This window comes from Xenopus laevis, chromosome 6L, assembly GCF_017654675.1.
Source record: "Xenopus laevis strain J_2021 chromosome 6L, Xenopus_laevis_v10.1, whole genome shotgun sequence".
Taxonomy (NCBI): Eukaryota; Metazoa; Chordata; class Amphibia; order Anura; family Pipidae; genus Xenopus; species Xenopus laevis.
In genome coordinates this window covers 27,370,386-27,394,736 of record NC_054381.1, presented here as the reverse complement: position 1 = coordinate 27,394,736, position 24,351 = coordinate 27,370,386, and the positions used below count along the sequence as shown (strand labels likewise).

The following is a 24,351-nucleotide window of genomic DNA, read 5'->3' as shown; positions in this document are numbered from 1 at the left end:
TTCCCCACCCTTACCTCTTGGCTTCCTGTTCCTTACAAACTCCCATCACCCCTCCCCCCCAGCTAATTAACCTCTCCGGTCCTTATTCAATTCAATTCCCCAGTTATCCCCAGGGTCAGAATGTGGGGCCCGGGGCCCACCGGGGCTACTGCCCCAGGGCCCTCTTCAGCCCCACTGCCGCGCCGGCGTGTGCACCGCGTCTCTGCGCTGGTTTTTTCCTGGTGTCCCGACGGCCCAGTCCGACACTGGTTATCCCCCTGTCGCTACATTTGTCCCGTCTCACTCTTTGGGGTCACTTAATTCCAGCTCTTAATAAAGACTTTGTATTGCTATTTTGATGAAAAGACCCAACCCAAAGAGATCAGCAAAATCTCATTATGCCATGCCAAGGACTCTTCCCTCCAAGTGTTGCCTAGATATTCCCTCAAGACCAACATGGCTGGGGCAGCAATGATGATAGTTATGTTTTTGCTGAATGACCAAGCAGCTGCGTGGTTTTATAATTACAACACTGATACAGATTTATGACACCCAACAAAAATGTTTTGCAGACGTTTCCTCCAGGAATTCTTTTCTGCAGAAAATAACAAATCTGCTCCGGTAGCTGTCAGTGAATGCACACTTGGCATTTAATCTTGCTATACTGAAGTTAATTTTCTACCACCAACGCAAACCACTTTCAACTGCGAACACCAAAATACTTCTATCGATTTTTGTGTTTTTCCCCTGTCATGTACATGATTTCTGCCATTATCATATTTGTTTCATATTTTCAACTCAGCTTCAAAGTCAAAGCAAGTTGCAAATGCGCTGAATCAATTTATTTTGAACATATCGTTAGGGTTCTTGCACTTTTGTCCCTGGATGAATGAGATGTCACTTGTTTTTATAATTAGGAAATATTTGACGGCTGAAGGAAGGTTTCTTTCTGCATTGAGTAATAGTTATGTCTTTAATGCTCACTAAGGCAAAATAATCTTCCAAGGCACCTGGGCTGTTTCTCTTAGGGAATATTAAACACTTGAATTGGTTCCAAGTGAAAGAAAAATAATTTTTATGAGGTATGGGACCTGTTATTCTTGGTACCTGGGGGTTTTCCAGATAAGAGGTCTTTCTGTAATTTGGATCTCTATATCTAAAGTCTTCATTTAACATTAAATAGGGTTCTTTCGCCAATAATGAGGATTAATTATATCTTAGTTTGGATCAAGTACAAGGTACTGTTTTATTATTACAGAGAAAAAGGAAACAATTTTTAACCAGGCAGTAACCAATCAGAGACTTGAGGAGGGCACATGGGTCATATCTGTTGCTTTTGAATCTGAGCTGAATGCTAAGGGTCAATTGCAAACTCACTGAACTGTTATGTCCCATGTGGCCCCCCTTCAGGTCGCTGACTAACTCAGAGTTACAGAGCTGAAAAGCAGGAAGTAGTGTTCTGGCTATTATGTTACACATCCAATCACTCCAGTCTTTATACATTACATTTTTGGCGAACTATCTATATTATAAACATTTTTTATTTTGCACAGTCTATCTATTTACCCAGTTTTTATTTTTACACTGAACTGTTCCTTTAAAGGGGTTGTTAGCCTTCCAAACATTTTTTTCAGTTCAATTGTTTTCAGATTGTTCCCCAGAAATAAAGACTTTATTTTAATTACTTTCCATTATTTATTTTTTACTCTTTTTCCAAAATCTAAGTTTAAAGTTGAATGTTCGTGTCTCTGGTGTTTGAGTCTGGCAGCTCAGTAATTCAGGTGCAGACTCTAAACTGTTACAATTTTGCTCCATTAGTTGATACATTTATCAGCAGCATCTCTGGAGTATTAGCAACTATTGTATCAATTCTAACAGCTGCCTGTAATGAAACCCAGAGATTCTGCTCAGCAGGGACAAAGGTACATGTAGCAACTAAATGTATCAATTCAGAACAGTTTAAAGGGTCGACAACCCCCCCTCCCAGAGCTGCTTTAGAAGGTGAAAAATGACACTTTACACTTAATTATTTGATAGAAAGAAAGTAAAAAGTAAACAACCTATGGAAGATGTCCTTTCCATAATTCAAGTTGTCTGGATTACAGGTTTCTCTAGCCTGTTTTGTTATTCAGACTGGGCCCACCTAGGCAGGCCAGCTCCACAGTTTAAAAATCACTGCTTTATAAAAAGGAAAAAAAAATACTACTAGTGTAAAAATTTACCAAACGGAATGAATGCATATAGAAGTATATACAGTACTATCTTCAATATGCATCTTAGAGAGGAATGTCATAGACGTTATCTGTCTTACATTACAAAAGCGGTTTGTTGTCCTGATTTATATAGGTATGGGATCCATTATCCGGAAACTCATTATCCACAAAGTTCCGAATTATGGGAAGGCCATGTCCATAGACTTAGGGGCCCATTTACTTAGCTCGAGTGAAGGAATAGAGGAAAAAACTTAGAATTTCAAATGTTTTTTTGGCTACTTCGACCATCGAATGGGCTACTTCGACCTTCGACTTCGACCTTCGAATGATTCGAACTAAAAATTGTTCGACTATTTGACCATTCGATAGTCGAAGTACTGTCTCTTTAAGAAAGAACTTCGACCCCCTAGTTCGCCACCTAAAAGCTACCGAAGTCAATGTTAGCCTATGGGGAAGGTCCCCATAGGCTTTCTAAGCTTTTTTAGGTCGAACAAAAATCAGTCGATCGATGGATTAAAATCCTTCGAATAGAACGATTCGAAGGAATTAATCGTTCAATTGAAACGAATAACGCTAAATCCTTCGACTTCGTTATTCGAAGGATTTAACTTCGACAGTCGAATATCGAGGGTTAATTAACCCTTGACATTCGACCTTAAGTAAATTTGCCCCTTAATTTTAATCAAACATTTTTTAAAAATGATTTCCTTTTCTTTTCTCTGTAATAATAAAATAGTACATTGTACTTGATCCCAACTAAGATATAATGAATCCTTACTGGAAGCAGAACCAGCCTATTGTGTTTAATTAATATTTATGTGATTTTCTGGCAGATTTAAGGTATGGAGATCCAAATTACAGAAAGACCTCTTATCCGGAAAACCCCAGGTCCCGAGCATTCTGGATAACAGGTCCCATACCTGTACTACCATTTTTTATTCAGCAGCTCTCTAGTTTGCAATATCAGCAATCTGGTTGCTAGAGTCCATGCATTGATTTGAATAAGAGACTGGAATGTGAATAGGAGAGGCCAGAAAAGAAAGATGAGTAATAAAAAGTAGCAATAACATTAAATTTGTAGCTTTACAGAGCATTTGTTTTTTAGATGGGGAAAAAAAAAGGCAAATAATAAAAAAAAAGTATTAAAAAGGAATAATGAATGCTTAGAATTGGCTATGCTTTAACATATTAAGGGGCAAATTTAAGGGTCGAATATCGAGGGTTAATTAACCCTCGATATTCGACTGGGAATTAAAATCCTTCGACTTCGAATATCGAAGTCGAAGGATTTTAGTGCAAATAGTTTGATCGAGCGATCGAAGGAATAATCCTTCGATCGAACGATTAAATCCTTCGAATCGTTTGATTCGAAGGATTATCCTTCGACCAAAAAAACTTAGGCAAGCCTATGGGGACCTTCCCCATAGGCTAACATTGAGTTCGGTAGGTTTTAGATGGCGAACTAGGGGGTCGAAGTTTTTTCTTAAAGAGACAGTACTTCGACTATAAAATAGTCGAATAGTCGAACGATTTTTAGTTCGAATCCTTCGATTCGAAGTCGTAGTCGAAGGTCGAAGTAGCCCATTCGATGGTCGAAGTAGCCCTAAAAACACTTCGAAATTCAAAGTTTTTTTACAACGAATCCTTCACTCGAAGTTAATGAATTGGCCCCCAAAAGTTAACCTAAAGATGAACCACCCCTGTAACAAAGATCTGTTGGAGTCAAAGAATTGGATATGGAGCCAAACCTCCCAAAGGTTCCCATGTATTTATCTTTCTAAAAAATATCCCACCGTGACCTATTTATAAGTCCTGGACCTTTTCAGTAATTCCAATTGGTTTGTATGCTCTGCTCTTATGCAGCCTCAGTTCTGTGCACACATAGTTAAAACAGATATTATGGTAAGCTGGTGTCTGAATTGAGCCAACAAATCATTCCAAATGTTCTTTTCATGAATAAATGTTGCATACATCGACACAAACTGCCAGTGACTGCAGGGATGTGTACTAGATGTGGTTTCAGAAGTTAAACAGAAAACCTGTGAATCCTTGTGGAATTTCACTGCAGAGCCTTCATAAATCAGCCCCCAGGAGTGCTGCCTGCGCATGCTGAGATGTACAGATGTGAAATTCTGAATGATTTCTACCTGTGTTAGAAGGGAGCTGGGCATAGTTTCATGTTTATCAAGACAAAACAGGCAATTAAAATGTATAGCATCAATCAATATTCACCATCACTCCGATGCTGTCAAGAAATGCCTCATAATGTTGGTGGGAAGAGTCATTTATCAGATGAAGTGTCATCCCAGTTGGTTCAGCCATTCTGAGCTGTAGATTAAGAAATCAACTGCAGGAGGAATCTGAGTATTTTGTATTATTTGGCATCTTTATAAAGCTGCAGCGCATTGGGAAAACCAGGTATGCAATCCATTATCCGGCAACCTGTCACCCAGAAAGCATCTCCCATGGACTCTGTTTTAAACAAACGATTACAATTTTTAAAAATTATTTCTCTGTAATAATAAAACAGTACCTTATATTTGATCCCAACTAAGATCTAAGATATAATTAATCCTTCATGGAAGCAAAACCAGCCTATTGGGTTCATTTAATGTTTAAATTATTTTTTAAGTTGATGTAAAGTATGTTGATCCAAATTACAGAAAGATCCCTTATCCAGAAAACCCCAGGTGTTCTGGATAACAGGTCCCATACTTGTATCATCATATGCAGAGTGCTTTTGGAAACAATAATTTTGCTTCTATTGACTCCCATATACATGATTTTAATTAGGAATGCACCAAATCCAGTATTTTGGATTCGGCCGAACCCCCAAATCCTTTGTGAATGATTCGGCCAAATACCGAACCGAATCCAGATCCTAATTTGCATATGCAAATTAGGGGTGGGAAGGGGAAAAATTTTTACTTCCTTGTTTTGTGACAAAAAGTCACAGGATTTCCCTCCCCACCCCTAATTTGCATATACAAATTAGGATTCGGATTCGGTTCGGCCAGGCAGAAGGATCCCGAACCGAATCCTGGATTTGGTGTATCCCTAGTTTTAACATTTATGTTTATTATAGGAAATTTCTGCCTATGTGTGGGTTATTCTTCAAAACAACCCCTAGTACAGGATTTGTTAAATGACGGCAGTAATAGCTCCCTTACCGCCCTAAAGGGTATTATCCTATTAATAGACAATGCACACAAATGATAGTAATGTATACATTATTTATAAGCGTTTAAACCCTTAATCATTCATTGTTATAGCATAATCATAATCGATAACCTAGAGCTGTTACCAGTGCAATGGCTTCTTCTTATTCATTAAAAAAACATTAAGAACTCTTAGGGGGTTATTTACTAAACTGTGATTTTTTAAATAAATTCGGACTTTTAAAAAAATCACGAATCACCCCGAGGAATGAAAAGGCCAAATCAGAAAATCCGGTATCTCAGACCTGTCGAAGTTGCATATAAGTCAATGGCAGAAGTCCCGCTGATTTTTTCATGTGGGCTGGATTTCATGCAATGCCCTGAGTTTTTCTGAGTTTTCGGGCAAAAATCTGAGTTTTTGGGTGAAAAATCTGAAAAAATCCGATGAAAAATCCAAAAAAAATCTTGAAAATTATTTTTTTTCCTGCAAAGCAAATATTCGGGAACATAATAATAAATGTGCGTAAAAAACCCGAGCGGATTTGATCGGGGTTTGTAGCAGAAAATATTGAGATAAATAACTTAGGGAGTTATTTATCAAAGGTCAAATTTTAGGGGTTTGTAAGATTTTTTATACTTCGAATGAACTCGCAGCTCAAATGTTTTCTGATTTATGAAAAATCAGTGTAGTCAGTGTGAAAAATACTACAATGTGAATTGATCAAGTTTTTGGGGAAAAACCCCTCAAATCAATCTAATTAATTACATTTTCGAGGGAAACCCACTGTAAAAAAAACCCGAACATCATAAAGGCTACAAAAGTCTTCAAAGTTTTGAAGGGTCCTCTTCCATTGATTCCTCCATGACCTCGACGGGTTCAGGGGAATAATAATTCTAGAAAAATTCAAGTTTATTTAAAAAGAAACAAAAAATTAGGTATTTTTAACCAGAAAATTCGAGTTTTGACTAAAAAAATACCCTTGAAAACTCAAATTTTTTCGAGTTCAAGTCTACTTGACTTTTAATAAATAACCCCCTTGCTATACAAGAGAGACACAGGGCAGAACTCGCACGGAAAACTTTTGCCCTCTGCCAAGTTTGAAAGTCAGCGGCTTTGTATGATTTGTTTGCATGCTGTATGCAAGGTGTTCCTTAAAGAAAGACTGATTGGTTTAAACATCAGCATAATTTGTTGTCTGGTTGATGCTGTCGGTGCCATCAATCAGTATACAGTGCTCAGTACTGCGCTCAGCACCCAAGATTATTCACCATCCTGTGACATATGATTTATGCAAAACAGGTTGTTCAATATAGCAGGATAAAACATGAATGATTTATTATTGTATTTTTCTATTTATTTTGTCCCTTAACAGTTGTATATAGTCACCAACCATGGGCTGGAGTTTCTGTACTGGTCAGCAGCGGAAAACACCGACATGAGATGGATTTATGCCAATGTCGTTCTATCCAGTAACAGTCCATACAGGGTGGCCTTCGAAGCGCAAGTAGGAGGGGAGCAGCTTTTTGACGTTGCTCTGGATGATATCTCCTTTACCCTGGACTGTAATATGGGAGGTGAGCTTATTATTTTATGAAATGCATAAAGAATTTACTAAAATAACAAAAATGACTGAGCAAACATAATTGGCTTTATTAGAGGGTGTCACTACTTAAATTACATAATATAAAACAAAAAACACAGCAGGATGAAGTCCTAGGGGGTTATTTATCAAAGTCCAAATTTATCTCATTATTTTCTGCTACAAACTCCGATCAAATCCGCTCAGGTTTTTTGCACTTATTTATTATTACATTTTCCCAAAAAGTTGCTTTAAAGGAAAATATGATTTTTTTCAGATTTTTCAACCGAAAACTCTGATTTTTGCCTGAAAACTTCAGGGTATTGCACGAAACCCAGCTCACATCAAAAAATCATTGGGACTTCTCCCATTGAATTATATGCAACCTCGACAGGTCTGAGATGCCGGATTTTCAGATTCTGACTTTTCCATCCTCGAGGTTTAATAAATTCGGAACAATTTCTAATTTTATAAAAAAAATCACAAATTTTTCGTTATTTTTGTATTCGGAGTTTAGTAAATAAACCCTATTGTGTTTTTTTGGGGGGTTTTTTTTACATATAGACTTTCCCCAGGGTGATGAACACACTTCCAAGACATTTATAATTTTAAAAATATTTAGTTACCTTATTTACAAGTTGGTGTAATTGTATTTCTTTAATAACAAATAGTCTAATAAAATGCTTTAAAAGAAGGTCAACAGTGGCCACTATGCATTTAGAATGGACGGTAATGCTGTTGATTATATTTATTAGTTCCATTCCAATAACATTAATAATGGCCTACTTCATACAGTGCGATCTTACAATGTCATTGTACCCTATATAACATTTATGGATAAAATCCCACCACCTAGTAATGGGCAGCACTTCCTTCATTCATGGGTAGTGATGGGCGAATTTATTCGCCAGGCACGAATTTGCAGTGAATTTCCGCATTTCGCCGCCGGCGAATAAATTCACAAAATTGCAGCGAGAATTCACCTGCCTCAAAATATTTTTGATGCCGGTGACAATTCTGACGCCGGTGACAATTGAAGGCACAAATTTTTCAGCGAAGCTAAACGGGAGAAATTTTGGCATCACTAGAGATGTGTGAATTTATTCGGCAGGTGCAAATTCGCGGCAAATTTGCGCTATTCACCACCGGCGAATAAATTCACGAAACGGCCACGAAAATTTGCTGGCAAAAAAAAAAATGGACGCCAGCGTCAAAATCACATATATTTAGCAGTTTCAGATTTCGGCGGAGCAAAATGGCGCAAATTCGCCCATCACTATTCATGGGTAAATGTTATGATTAAGGGATTCTGTCATGCATTGAAGTTCTTCTTTCAAAAGAGCAAATACATTTAATTTTGAAATGTGACATGGGGTTAGTCATATTGTTAGTTTCTTAAGTGCCCTCAGTCATGTGATTTGTGCTCTGATAAACTTCAGTCGTCTCTTTATTGCTGCACTGCAAGTTGGACTGATATCAACTCCCCCCCCCCCCAACAACAGAACAATAGGAAGGTAACCAGATAGCAGCTCCCTGACACAGATAACAGCTGCCTGGTAGATATAAGAACAGCACTCAATAGTAAAAATCCAAGTCCCACTGTGATTCTTCAGTTACATTGAGTAGGAGAAACAAAATCTTAACTGAAAGCAGTTCCATAGTGCAGCACTAGCTTTTTCTGAAAGCACAGGATGACCTGAGATGGCACCTACACACAAATATTACAACTTCACTTGTAAGTTCAAGAATAAAATTGTATGTGGTACAGTGAATTAGTTGTAGTGTAAACAGTGTAATTTAGAAATAAAAAAACAAAAAATCACAACAGAAACCCTTTAAGTTTATTTATTTATCAATTTAGCTCTTATTGCCTGCTATAATTAGCTTTATCTTGGTAGGTCCTTTCAAACTCTCTTAATTTCCCTCCAACTACTCCCAATGATGATGTTAGAAAAGATATGATCATTGACTCCCTTGAGGGCTAACACACATACAATCAGTGTTATTTGTAATATTCATCATTCAGTTCAGCAGGACGGATCCACAGTTGGTATTATTTTAAAATCTTTTTACTTTGTCACTGCACTATTAGATCATTAAAAAAATAGTGCGCAAAGTGGGAACATAGTGCTCTTGCGCCCATATTTTTAAAGCATGAGGTTTGTGTGCAAAAAACTTTGTGGATTGCACCTGTTTTTTTTGGGGGGGGGAGGTTTTGCACTTTGCACCCAGCCCGGCACTTGATAAATGATTCTGTAAATCTAAAAATGACTGCAATGTAGCATTGCATTTCTATACACTGTGGATACTCTGTGATCCTATTCTACCAGTTAATTCTACGCCGTGAGCAAAATCTATTGACTGTTAAATACAGTTCAATTGAATCTTATTATTTTTCTGATTAAAGTTAAGAAAAAATGTTTGGGTTTTTATTAATTCAAACCCATAATGAAAACATAACTAGAGATATGTGGTAACACGAGTACTGCTTAAATATTTATTAGATTCTCTGCATGTACCAACATTGTGCCAGTAGAGAGAAGGTGACAACATTAGAGAACAAAGAAATAATAGTGATTCTTGGCCCAGCAAGAACCTGTCTACCCTGAATCTGTCTTTCCTTGGCTCAAGAATAGTAACTGCCATGAGGGATTAGGTAATGCACACACACACACATATATAGCTCCAAATTACGGAAAGGCTGTCTCTCATAGACTTCATTTTATCCAAATAATCCAAATTTATAAAAAGTATTTCCTTTTTCCTTTGTAATAATAAAACAGTGGAAATACAGATGAATGGAGGGCACACCTTATTCAAAAAATACAAGAGAAAACAATGCAGTGGGAGGTGCAAAATAACCTTTAGGTCACCCCTACAGAGCAACCAAATATAGTACATGCAAAAAGTCAGGTCTGCACACTCAAATACGAATCTTGAGACTCAGGTGGTAAAATTGAAATATGTTTTACTGGTTAAAAAAGAACAAGCAAACAAGAAGCATAATGTTTAACAAAAACAGAAAACATTTCACATGATGCTAATATACATACCACCCTTAAGGTACAAGCAAGGCAGAAAAGAAGACTACAAGGAGCGAATACACCTGCCAAAATGAGAATAACTCCAACGTTTCGGCAAATAGCCTTTGTCAAGGGGATTGTCAAGCAAATTCTTGTTTGCTTGTTCTTTTTTAACCAGTAAAACATATTTCAATTTTACCACCTGAGTCTCAAGATTCGTATTTGAGTGTGCAGACCTGACTTTTTGCATGTAATAATAAAACAGTGCCTTGTACTTGATCCCAACTAAGATATAATTAATCCTTATTGGGAGCAAAACCAGCCTATTGGGTTTATTTAATGTTTACATGAAATTCTAGTAGACTTAAGGTATGACGATCCAAATTACAGAAAGATCCGATATCTGGAAAACCCCAGGTCCTGAGCATTCTGGATAATAGGTCCCATACCTATGTAACAGGTGGATGGGTCAGAGTCTTCCTAAACCTTCTCTTGGGTTACCATCTACTGGTTTCCGGGCAAGGGGTCCAACTCCCGACAGGCACGATATACTGTAATTAGACTCTTTATCCTCAGGTGGGGCCCTCACTTATGGTATAGAGGAAGGGATTACCTCACTGGTATAAGAACACACAGTATTCACTCTTGATCAAATAAACTTTGGGCGCCAGTGGTTCTTTAAAACAGCAGAACATTTATTGAACGGATGGTACACTTCACGAAGCAAGTAGTGGCAGCAGGTTGTTTACACAAGTGTATTACTCACGGATACTGTCTGATCCTTTGTTGGTCAGCTTTGTGAATTGAGCCACCTTTCCTGCCTTTGGTGGACATTCCCCATTGAAGGCGGCCTCACAGCTGGTTTTACACTCCAAGGATCTCTCTATCCCTGAGCTTAATCACTTGGGTCCCTAATCTGGTACAATGTCATCGCAGGGTGCTAACCCTTCACTGCACTCCTCGTTGGAGCCTTAGCTGCTCACTAACTTTCCTGAACTTATCTGTCACTCCTATAGTGACCTATTACAGTTTCTGACCTGACACTCACTTACTTCTATACTGAGGCTTACCCAGGCCCAGACTGTGGGTTCTGGCAAATGCCAGAGGAGCTGCTATAAGGTCCCATAGAAAGTCAGTATTTAGTGGGCTGGTGGGGGCTGTTTGGGCCTCTATGTGGGCTGATTGGGCCTATGTGTACCTAGGGCCTATTTTAATTCTCAGTCCAGACCTGGGCCTACCTTCACCTCAGGCCCAAGCAGCACACTCCACTTCCAATGGGTGCACTTGACAGAGACAGAACACATGGCAACATCCCTTTTTATAACCTCTGGGGAACTACTCCCCCTCCCCTATTGGAAAAATGACCCAGGCTAGCTTGCTAAGGACCCAGACTAGCTGGCTAAGACTTTCACTGGGGCATGAAAAACCTTTAGCCTTTTCTATAGTGACATGGCCAGTGACTGGCCATTCACTGAACTGCCAGCAGAATACGTTCACATAGGAAAAATGAAACCAAAGAACATAAAGGTTAGCAAAACCTTTACCCTCCTACACCTATATAGTATACTATATATATATATATATATATATATATATATATATATATATATATACACACACATACACACACATACTAGGGATGCATCGTATCCACTATTTTGGATTCGGCCGAACCACCGAATCCTTTGTGAAAGATTCGGCCGAATACCGAACTGAATCCTAATTTGCATATGCAAATTAGGAGTGGGAAGGGGAAAAAAATGTACTTCCTTGTTTTGTGACAAAAAGTCACGCAATTTCCCTCCTGCCCCTAATTTGCATATGCAAATTAGGATTCGGTTCGTCCGGACAAAAGGATTCGGCCGAATTCGAATCCTGCGGAAAAAGGCTAAATCCTGGCCGAATCCCGAACCAAATCCTGGATTCGGTGCATCCCTAACACACACACACACACACACACATACACACACACACACAGGTATAGGATCCGTTTCCCGGAAACCTGTTATCCAGAAAGCAAAAACATGTTTACATGATTTTGCTGTGGATTTAATGTATTATGATTCAAATTACACAAAGATTCTTTATCTGGAAACCCCAAGTCCTGGGCATTTTGGATAACAGGTCCCATACCTGTGTCTCTCTCTCTCTCTCTCTCTCTCTCTCTCTCTCTCTCTCTCTCTCTCTCTCTCTCTCTCTCTCTCTCTCTCTCTCTCTCTCTCTCTCTCTCTCTATATATATAAACATAGAAAAAAGTCACCAAAATAGAGATTGTTTTTATTGTGTATGCCCTCATGTTACTAACGTAACTTTGACAAAGGCTGAGGAGTCATCTTAAACATCAGTCGCGCCTGTGAGTGCGACTTCTTTCTATGTTTATACTAAATTATACTGAGGTTTGCTCCCAGGCATTGTAATATATATACTGTATTTATGTGTGTAAGGATTACTTACCCTGGTGGTCTAGTGGCCACTGCATGCTTCCTTCTGTCTTCATTGCCGGTTCACCTATATCGCATGCATGCACTTTTTGGCTTTGTGATGACGTCATTGCACTTTGACGTGAAATTTAAATGTATTTAAAGGGCATGTAAAGTCTAAAATAGAATAAGGCTAGAAATGCTGTATTTTGTATACTAAATATAAATATGAACTTACTGCACCACAAGCCTAATCAAATAAATGATTTATGCTTTCAAAGTTGGCTACAGGGGGTCACCATCTTGTAACTTTGTTATACATCTTTGCAAGACTAAGACTGTGCACATGCTCAGTGTGGTCTGGGCTGCTTAGGGATCATCATAAACAAAGCTGCTTGAGTTCTGCATGGCTGGGACGTAAGGCGGGGGCTCCCCCTGCTGTTCATAAGTATGATTGTTTCCCTGCTTAGCAATTAGGGATCGTCTGACAATTCCTATCCACAGCAGTAAATGAAGGGAGAATTTCAATGCTTACAGTCAGGTTTCTTATAAAAATGGTACACATTTTTTAATTAAAGTATATTGGAGATAGATTTCTTTTTCATTAAAGAAAGTAAAAATGGGATTTTATTTTTTTGCCTTTACATGCTCTTTAACGGGACTTCGGTTTTGAATTAGTTGCCCGTTGTTAGGTCTAACTTGATTAGTTCCTGGGTACTTACTGTATTCCTTATGAATCCTACTTGTATATCCTGTCTGACATTATACAGTATGTTCCCGAAGACTTATAAAAATGTAAAACGTTATTACTGGAGGATACATCACATTTTATCACTCTAATAATACTGGGAATTCATTACAGCTGCTTAGTAAACCATCATAAGGGACCTATCGTGTTTTCTCAATAAAGATTACATGAGCAGATGGAAAGTGAGAGTATGTCAAGAAAATATCTGACGTCCAAGTATAGGGAAATAGTGATGAAGAGAGAGAGATTGATTCAGTATGTGATCAGATGCAGCTTAATGAGAGTGTACAGCAGGAGAGAGCGCAACATATGCTTTAGAAAGCCGAGCAGACTTCAAGAGTATAAGACTGTAGCAAAGGAGAAATCATACTTCCACTGGAGGAGACGGAAAGCCGATCTGGAGTCTGTTTCGTTATACTGAACGATCCCCTTGAGCGAGCTTGATTTCAGATATCTTTTTTTTTCCTTATGATTAAATATTTAATATATTCCGTTCACTTTACAAGATATGGCTTTCCTCTCTGGACTCATACGCTGTATGATGGAACTTTTTTTTTAAAGCATGCTAGGCCTCCCAAGAAGAAACTCTAGGCTCTTTACAAGCTCTTTTCAACTTTACATTGTAGAATCTCCACGAAACATGATAACGGAACCTGTCTGGATGCTCCTGTTAACCTCAATAACCCACCTTAGTTTTGGGGTGCCTTTTCATTCATATATTATACAGAGCATTGTATCATGGAAGGCAGCAAGAAATATTTAATGGTTATATGTCTTTTTTGCCAAGAGTTTGCCAAGTGTTTGGTTTTTATACTATATGAAATGTGCTAATGTACACACATACAATGTAGAATGCTGGAAATTATACTGGGAATTATATTGGAAATGATATTGACTAACCACCAGGCAGATCCAGGGTCATATGTATCCATGGTCAAGATACAGAAAGGCACATTCACTTGCCTACAGTAGATGCAGTGAGCAAAGTGTCATTTTGAGTATAATTAGCGTGTTTTTTTTTTTCTACAATACAGCATCGAAAATGTTTTCAAGAATATATTTGTCGTGTGAGTGTTGTCTTTGTTCAGCTCTTTAGGCGACAGTGTGCTGCACCTATTGACGCAGGGTGGGAAGGGAATATGGGAGCTACCATCTGGTCAGGAGGTGGCCGCAGATCCCAGGTTCCCCTGCATCAATAGGCTCAGCAGCACTTGAAGGACTGAGCAGCCACTATACAGAAGTGCAAATAGAACATTTTGGGGCAAATTTACTAAAGTGCAAAACGACTAATGCGGGTGAAAATTCGCCAGAGTGACGTCATTTCGGTATTTTGCCAATTTACTTACGGTCGCTGGAGTAACTTCACTAGCGAAGGAGATAGACTCTAGCTGGGCATCGCTCCCTAACGCCTGGCGAATTTGCGCTCTGGCGAATGGATGTAACTATGCAAATTTACTAACATGCGGATTTTACTGAACCTCTTTTTTACCTCTTGCACCAGACTTGCCTTTGCCACCTCAGACCAGGTGAAGTGCAATAGAGTAGATAGGAGTTCCTAAACAATAGTTGAAAAAAACGTCCCAAAAAACGCTAGCGTCTTAAACTTTTTTCAGGGTGATAGGCTGAAAAAGAGCACACACTTTTTTTGGGGTAACCGGCTTCCCCCCTACATTTCCTAACATATGGCACATAAACTATACACTGGGCTCATGTGTAGGGCAATATAACACCTCTATTTTATTTCATTAAGGTTTCATGAGCTTGTGTAGTGTAATGTATTTGCTGCAACATATACGTCCATTAAACTTTAACTTCCAGCCTTACGCAAATTAGGCAACACTAGCACAACTTCGCTTTGCTTATTGCAGTATGGCTAGCACAACTTCACCAGCGTTCAGCGCCTTGGACGCAACTTCGGATTTTAGTGAATTAGCGTTGTCCTGGCAAATCTACGCTTGGCGAAGTGTTGCGCTGTGAGTGAAGCCGTCGACGGTGAATTTTCGGAGGTTAGTGAATTTGCCCCTTTGTGTGCTGAAAGTAGTTTTAGGCTCAAGTAGAACACTGCACTTGCAGACATAAATGAGCCTATAGCCTGTTGCCCAGGCTTTCCTTATTTTACCTTTGTAGTTCTAGCTCAAGGATGTCCAGAAGATTGATTCTGTTTAACCATTAGATCTTGAGTGACCTAGCCTAGCATTATCCACAAACAACTGCATCAGATGATCCGTCATTCAGACTAGTAAGGGGAAGGGGTGTTGTCAGGGGCGTAACTACAGAGGAAGCAGACTCTGTGGCTGCAGGGGGGGCCAGAAGGTATAGGGGCCCCATGAGGCCCTAATTCATATATCAATTTCAATAAACCTTGGTAGGTTTCTAGACATTTTGGGGGCCTGAAAATAAATTGCTGTGGAGCCCAGTAATATCTGCTTATGCTACTGGGTGTTGTTCATGTAAATACAACACCATATGTCTTCTCTCAGCATAATGGAATAAAGTAACATAATAGGAGTCACTTACTTATTGCATTGCAGTTGTAGAAACATATACTTTCCCGGAGACAGTTAAAAATCCCATTCATTAAAGATACTCGCAATACTTGTATCAACATGTGCTCCTTGCACTTCTGTATAGTTGCATTGAGTGCAAACCGAGCCCTGCTGCACTTATTCACGCACCTATTGAAGAGCGTCCTGCCTCGAAAAGGCACAGTGCAGATGCACCAAAAGAATTGGGCGCACACATCACTGCCACAAATAAACACACAAATACTGGTGTATGGCTCTATCCAAAAACAAAATGGATTAATAAATAGTCCGAAAATAAAGAAAATGAAAAAAAAAAAAAATAGAAAAAATTATTCATTTTCTCACCAGGACAACCCCCAGTCCAAGGGTTGGCAATCAACTTTTTCGATATGCAAAAATCCAAGTGGAGTGAGGCCCATTTTCAAGTAAAGCAATAGCTGCAAATGTTAGGCACCCCCAAGTGAATGTATTTACTTACTTGAAACCTCGGGCCAGTGCTCCTATCAGCAGAAAACGGCACCGGCCCGGGATTGGTTTATAAAACTTCTAAGGGTAAGGCGAGATGAGGAGATTCGGGGAGATTTTGTTGCCTGGCGACTTATCGCCACGTCTTTTGCGCGACTATCTCCCCGAACTGCCTCAGCGTTTTTTCCCCATAGGCTAGAATGAAAAGTCGCCTGCGCTAATGCACACGCGGCGATGCGTTTTCAATAGTCGCCCAAAGTTGCCTCACTGAGGCAACTTTGGGCGACTTGAAAACGCATCACTGAGGCAACTTTGGGCGACTATTGAAAATGCATCACTGAGGCAACTTTGGGCGACTATTGAAAACGCATCGCCGCGTGTGCATTAGCGCAGGCGACTTTTCATTCTAGCCTATGGGGAAAAAACGCTGAGGCAGTTCGGGGAGATAGTCGCGCAAAAGACGTGGCGATAAGTTGCCAGGCGACAAAATCTCCCCGAATCTCCTCGTCTGGCCTTACTCTAAAACCACGAAAATTTGATCTTTTATAAAGAGGCCTCCAGGTGTGGAAATGGGCAAGTGTTCCTTTTTTCTGACACACCATATCTATTTCTCATACACTTGTTGAAAGTGTTATCATTGTATCTTATTTGAATGTGTGTCGTTCTAATTCTGATCTCCCTTGGTAGCTGTGGCCATGCAACAAAAGTGGAAAGTCTCAGATAATTAATCACAAATGTGTAATGGATAATTAGGACGGCGATCAATTCCGGAGCCTCCGTCACCCAAATTTATGAGTACTCTATCAGGAACAAAAGTTTGTGCTAAAAATAATTACCTGCTCGAGTATAAAAAAAAGGGACAGACCCCCCCCCCCAAGATTGAATATAAACTGTAAAATATCACAGCTGACTCATCATTGTCTAAAGCGGGCGGTTGTTACAGTAAATAACTGTGGCAAAGCCTCTCCTCCTGGGAAAGATATTTGCTGCAGAGATGAAAGTGCTCAGCTGGAAATATGTTTTCCCTGGGATGATCACTTGGTCTCCTTCTGAACATTACTCTGAATAATTCACATGTGTTTAATTTTTTTTTTTACTTTTTTATTCATACATTAACTGTGCTCTCTCCAGTTTTCTCAATGCATTTCTGAATATTTAAGCACCTCGCAGCTGAATGTGTCTGTCTTGCAGAAATGGTATTAATAAGCAATTACTGGAAGTGGTTTTTCTTGGTTTCAATGCTTGTGTACAGATTTGAGCTCTTCATGACACAGTAAAACAGAAAGTCTGAATATATACCTAATATAGAATTTCTTTAATCATTATGATTTGTGAAAATAAAAAAGCAAGAAATCCTAGGCAGATTTACTGCTGATCATTAGAAAAGGCGCAATGATAGATCCTTAATGATGCAGATTGTTTCCTTAGGGATCAATCAAATTTTACTGATCACCCTGGAAAGCTGTTCCATGTACAATGTAGGCTTGAAGATCCCGTGTAAAAAAATATGTCCAGAACGTGGGGATTCAATATGTCAAAGCAGTTGTTTTTGCTTGATATTAGCCGCAATTAGTAGATAGTACTTGCACAGAAATGTTTAATCCCTAAGGGTCAGGGCACACAGGGAGATTAGTCGCCGGGCGACAAATCTCCTCTTCTTCGGGGTGACTAATCTCCCCTAACTGCCTCCCCTGCCTTCGCGCTGGCTAAAATGGAAATCGCCGGTGGGATGGCACTCGGAGTGATTTATTTTCCGAAGTAGCCCGAAGTTTCCTCGTGAGGCGATTTTGGGAAAACAAAACGCTCCTCGTGCCATCCCGCTGGAGGAAGTTTATTCTGAAAGGTAGTGGAAGCCAGTGCAGGGATAGGAGCATAGCAGTATGGCAGAGGAGGAGCGGTTGCTGAGATGTATAAGCCTGGAGGCAGTGCTCATTATGGACTGGAGAGGTGACAGTCTCTGATGGGGAAGGTCAATTAATAGAGAGTTCCATTAGTCTAGACGTGATAATATGACAAAGTGAATAAGAATTTTGGCAGCATCTTGGGTTATAAATGATGGTATTTTGAAAGTGAAAGTGACATGATTTAACAAGTGACTGGATATGAGGAGTGAAGGACAAGGCAGAATAAAGGATAACCCCAAGGTACCGGGCCTGGGGAGAGGGGGTGATAGTAGAATTGTTAATTATGATAGATACTTCTGGGATGTTACAGGTGTTAGTTGGGGAAAGCACCATTTCTGTAACATAAGCAATAATAATGTATATCCTCACACTAGCTACATGTATTAAGGCCTACCTCCACCTCATCAGCACCATCCACCTTCTCTAGTACGTGTACCAAAGAGGCAGAACACACAGTGTTTCCTCCTTTTTAAGACTAAGGCCAATAAATAAACTACTAGGGACCTCTACCCTGGAAAGGAAACCAGCTCCCCCATCCAAAAGTTCAGCCTTGATGTGGAATTTACCCTTATGTGAACTACCTAAATTGTTGGGGACTTCACTATTTCCCATCACTTCACCTGTAATAATAAATACTATTTATACCACTCAATGGCCCACCAGGAGGTCACCAATCAGTAGAGATATGGAAAAGATTTAGTGTGCATATAGACAGGTCAGCTTTAGCTATGTTAGGGTGCTCCTCAGTATTACAAGCAATGCCTTAGTTATCACTGAAATACATTCCAACATTGTAACAGATACAGTAATTCACCACATCATCATGAAAGCAATGCCCAGCACACACCATTATCGGGAAGCACGTCTTGCTGTTAGTTCATATAAAACCATTCACCATCCTGTAAAAACACAGACCTATAGGTTTCACTGATACAAACCATGATGTCCATATACTGTATACAGTAGGGATGCACCAAATCCACTATTTTGGATTCGGCTGAACCCTGAATCCTTCGTGAAAGATTCGGCCAAATACTGAACCGAATCTGAATCCTAATTTGCATATGCAAATTAGGGGTGGGAAGGGGAAAACATCTTTTACTTCCTAGTTTTGTGACAAAAAGTCACTCAATTCCCCTCCCCGCCCTTAATTTGCATATGCACATTCGGATTCGGTTCGACCGGGCAGAAGGATTCGACCGAATCCGAATCCTGGTGAAAAAGGCCGAATCCTGGATTCGGTGCATCCTTAGTATACTGATATGGGACCTTTTTTCCAGAATGCTCAGGACCTGGGGTTTTCTGGATAAACAGTCTTTCTTTAATTTGGATCTCAATACTTGGACCTCAAGTCTTCTAAAAAATAATGTAAAATTGTTCAAGTTTGATGCCCAAACCGTATGATTTTTATGAGTTGTCGCCCAAAAACCCTGACTTTTTCAGATTATTGTACGAAAACCAGTGCAGATCACAATGTTTTCAAATTGTAAAAGGGACATCTGCCATTGACTTATTCAGATTTTTAGCAGCTTTGGGATATAATACATTTATAAAAGTTCATGTTTTTTTTCCTCTAAAAGTTTTCCCCTTAAAAAAACTGGACCAGAATTTTTTTTTTAAATAAAGGCCTCTAAATGTAGGTGCAAATAAAATAGTGTCCATGGCCCTTTAAGACAAACACAATTAATTTGGATCAAAGTGGACAATAAGACGGTAATGACAGTTTTGGTCGTAAACCAGACTGTGATTTTTTTTGATTATTTGTAAAGTACATGCAATTTTGTGCCATTATTTAAATGCGGTTTGCTGGCATTCCAAGGACAAAGGTATGAATAATCTGCTTTATTGTCAACGCCCCTGAAAGATAGCTGTAGGAGACACCGCATGTCAGCTGAGGCAATAGGCAATTATAAAACCAATTAGATTCTCATGTATTAGACTGCTGGATGCATGTAATTTATACAACAACACTGGACCATTAGCAAATGGCACACGAGCCAGTGGAAATTGACTGCTGATTCAATTTCCTCTTCCATAAACACGGTCACAATTTTGAAATAAGCAAGAGAATATTTAATTATGGGCAAATGCTATACCAGTCAAATACACAATTATTCAGGTTAAGCTTGTTGTTCTCGCACTCGCTAGATATTCATGTGTATGAATGTATTAGCCGCAGAGCGGTGGCATGTAATTTTCAGATACCGAAACCTTACCGACAGCGAGGGCAGAGTAGAAAAGAAGGAGAATGCAGGTGAAATAACAATAGAAACACCAGGAACATATTTCTATGGGGTGATAGGACTGAGAACATTCAGGATTTTATTTTGCATTAAGCTCATATCTTTTAAAGGGGTGGTTTGCCTTTAAGTTAACTGTTATAGAATGGCTTATTTTAAGCAACTTTTCAATTAAACTTTTTTTCATTGTTTTTGAATTATTTGCCATTTTCTTCTGACTCGTTCCAGCTTTCAAATGGGGGTCACTGACCCCATCTAAAAAACAAATGTTCTGTACGGCTACAAAAGCATTGTTATTGCTACTTTTCATTACTCATCTTTAGTAATAAAATTTGCGAAGCGCATTGAAGTCAATGAGCGACAAAATAATTTTTGAAGCGAGTAAAAATTTTTATACATGAGACTATTTTGTCCAAATGCATTAAAGTCAATGGGCATCTGGATAATTTGGATAATGATTTTTATGCGATTTTTTTTTTGTTGTGAAGAGCTGCTGAATAAAAATCCAAATCACCCCAAAACCACAAATAATAAAAAATTAAAACCAATTGTCTAATAATATCACTCGCTACGCCATACTTAGAGGGTTATTTATCAAAGTCCGATTTTATCTCAACATTTTCTAATACAAACTCTGATCAAATCCACTCAAGTTTTTTACTCTTATTTATTATTACGTTTTCCAGAAAATTTGGTTTGCGGGAAAAAAACAGATTTTCAAGATTTTTTCGGATTTTTCACCCAAAAACTCTAATTTCTTATGCTTTTTTGCCCAAAAACTTCGGGGTATTGTATGAAACCCAGCGCACATCAAAAAATAATTGGAACATCTCCCATTGACTTATATGTAACCTCGACAGGTCTGAGATTTTCTAATTAGGAATTTTACATCCTCGGGGTTTAATAAATTCAGAAAAAAATTGTGATTTTTTAAAGTTAGATTTAATTAAAAAAAAAATCACACATTTTTTGGGATTTTTGCATTTGGAGTTTAGTAAATAACCCCATAAAAGTTAATATAAAGTGAACAACCCATTTAAGGAACTACAGAGATAGCCCAAAATGTGTGCCTTAGAGAGAAATAACTTTTAAAAATCTGCATTATTTGATTTTAATGGAGTCTATGGGAGAAGGCCTTCTTGTAATTCAGATCTTTCTGGATAATGAGTTTCTCAATAAAAGATCCCATACCCGTAATATCTTGCAGTGTTGGATTCTCAGTTACAGTTTGGCCTGATCACTATCTGCAAGGAGTTTGTGCATTCTCTCTGTGTTTGTGTTTGTTTCCAGGTACTCCAGTTTCCTCTCATTCCCAACGTTTGAGTGTGATAGGGACCTTAGATTGTAAGCTCCACTGGAGCAGGGACTGATGTGAATGATGTATAGTCTCTGCAATAATTATATCCTGTGCCTCTAAACAGCTATTTGGGTTGAAGATGCCCGATTTAGTAATAGAAAGCCTGTAAAGAAACAGTCATTTGCCAATCAGTAGAATTATCCATAAACAAGTATTATTTAAGTCTGAATACACTGTCTAGGGTTTTATTCAGTCTCAATTGCAAATTGCTCTCTTCCATATTGATTACAGGACCCGTAATACCACAACCTGCATGTCCCAATGACTGGTTTACTTGTGCGTATGTAAAGGGATGTGTACCTCTGGATGCAAGGTGCAATGGAATGGAAGACTGCATAGATGGATCTGATGAAATCAATTGTCCTACTGTCATTCCTAGTACAGCGACTCCGATGCCGTGCAAAGACACAGAAATGCACTGTGCTGATACAATATGCATAGCAGCCATGATGTGGTGCGATGGTGTACCTGACTGCCCAATGGGGGAAGATGAACGCAACTGCAGTAAGTAGTCTGTTTCCGTTTCATTCTTATATTTAAGGGGTGGTTCACCTTTAAGCTCACTTTTAGGGGCAGATGTATGAAGGGTCGAAATTCGAGGGGTTAATTCCCTCGAAATTCGACTGGGGAATAGAATCGAATAGGGAATTTGGGCGAATTTACGCGCTGGCAAATAGTCGAGCGATGGAATATTTGATCGAAGGATTTTCATTCTATCAAATGATCGATCGAATGCCTTTTTATTCGATCAAAAACTTTCCCATAGGCTTTTAAAGCAATTCGGTAGGTTTAACCTGGCGAAGTAGGCAGTCAAATGAAAGAGACAGTACTTCGACTATCGAATGGGCGAATAGTCGCAGCGTTTTTTCACTCAATCTATTCGAATCATTCTACTCAGGCGAATTTACACCAATACGATAGTCGAGGAGCACAAAAAAATCCTCGAAATTCGAGTTTTTTCCCCTCTATTCATTCACCCGAGCTCAGAATGTCCCCCTTAGTATGGTATAAATTGGCCAATTCTAAGCATCTTTTTAATTGGCCTTCATTTTTTCTTTCTTATTGTTTTTAATTATTTGTCTTTTTCTTCTGATTCTTTTCAACTTTGAAATGAGGGTTACAGACCCCATCTAAAAACAAATGCTCTTTAGAGCTACACGTTTATTGCTATTGATACTTTTTATTACTCATCTTTCTATTCTGGGCCTCTCCTGTTCATATTCCAGTCTCTTATTCCAATCAATGAATGTTTGCTAGGGTAATTTGGACCCTAGCAACCAGACTGCTGAAATTACAAACTGCAAAGCTGCTGAATAAAACGCTAAATAACTCAAAAGCTGCAAATAATAAAATATGAAAACCAATTGCAACTTGTCTCAGAATATCACTCTCTACCTCTCTACATCATACTAAAGATTCATTTAAAGGCGAACAACCCCTTTAAAGGAAAAGCCCCATACAATTTGCAGCAAATATACAGGAAGGGGCAAATTCATAAATGGTCGAATAGTAAATTAGAATTAGAATTTTTCTAAACATTTTTTGTATCAAGACTTACAAATTCAAATTTAAAAGCACCAACTCGAATAAAAGTTTGAATGTGAGATTTATCACACTGCGACCATGGAAACAGCCCTAATTCGAACATTTCCCACCTAAAAACTGCCAAATTCATTTAAAGGTCAAAAGCAGTGGTCCGTTGACCCATTTGAAGATGTTAATTGCCTTCCTGACATTATAGTTTTTTCAGGGGAAAATTCGATCCGTGTTTTGTTCGTATTCGATTCGAATATGAATCAAATTTTCGTTCGTTCTCATTCAATCGTATTTTAGATGTTCAAATTTTTTCATAAATAATCTCCCATTCGAGTTGTACATTCAAATTTATTAGATAAAAAATAATTTGCATCAATTCGAAATTTGATCTTTGATAAATAACACCCTAAGTGTAAGTCTTTTTGTAATGACTTTTTTTTAATAAGCCAGTTTTTCAGGAAAAGAGGATCTATTTCTGCCAGCTACTATACTAGACTGGAGCACAAGAGTTAATGTTCTAGTGGCCTACCCTTGAGGTCTAGACTGAAGGTTTGGCACAGTTCCAACCAGAGCTGGGCATGTTTTTTGCACAGGGGCAGACTGCTGAATTGCAATGACAACTTCAGCAGTCTGCCCCTGTGCAAGGACCATGCCCCTGTCAGTGACAGGGTACTATCATTAAGCAAAATTATTTTAATTCTATATTTATTAAATTCTAAAGCTGTTCTTTCCCTGGCAACAATGGTATAAGGGAGTCCAGGTAGCTCCAGGCCACCTGGAAAATAAACTCACACACACATGTAGGGACCCATAGGGTACTAATGTCCCTATGGCTTTAAATCCCTACACTTCCTCATTCCCTTAGTTGCTTGGCAGATGCCCACATAACTCAGTTATTGACCAAGAGGCTTTATGACCACTTCCTGTCACACTTTAATATAGTGCTTGGAAAAGGGTTGATCTTCCTCTTTTGCTCTCGATGTCTCACCCATCAGGATGTTCTCATTGAACCTGTGTACACCAAGGCCCAGTAAAGCCAGTTTGCCCTAGAGGGACCTGAACCTTTAGTGTTAAGTCGTAGAGAAGGAACCCCGTGAATGAGGCTAGTGAGTGGCAGGAATATAATTGTTATAGTACTCTCTAGGAGAGTAAGACAGTGAGGGAAAATAGAAAGAGCAGCTTTGTGCTCCATCAAGGACTGTA

At 38.9% G+C, this 24,351-nt stretch overlaps 1 protein-coding gene across 2 annotated transcripts in view; it reads left to right on the top strand.

Annotated features, from left to right (window-relative positions):
* malrd1.L (MAM and LDL receptor class A domain containing 1 L homeolog) overlaps window positions 1–24,351 on the top strand; it is a 245,556-nt gene that overhangs the window by 182,429 nt on the left and 38,776 nt on the right. For both annotated transcript variants that reach the window (XM_041565859.1, XM_018267285.2), the window contains exons 32-33: window positions 6,724–6,925; window positions 21,844–22,116. In XM_041565859.1, the coding sequence (XP_041421793.1) occupies window positions 6,724–6,925; window positions 21,844–22,116 (475 nt within the window). The remainder of the gene's footprint in view (window positions 1–6,723; window positions 6,926–21,843; window positions 22,117–24,351) is intronic.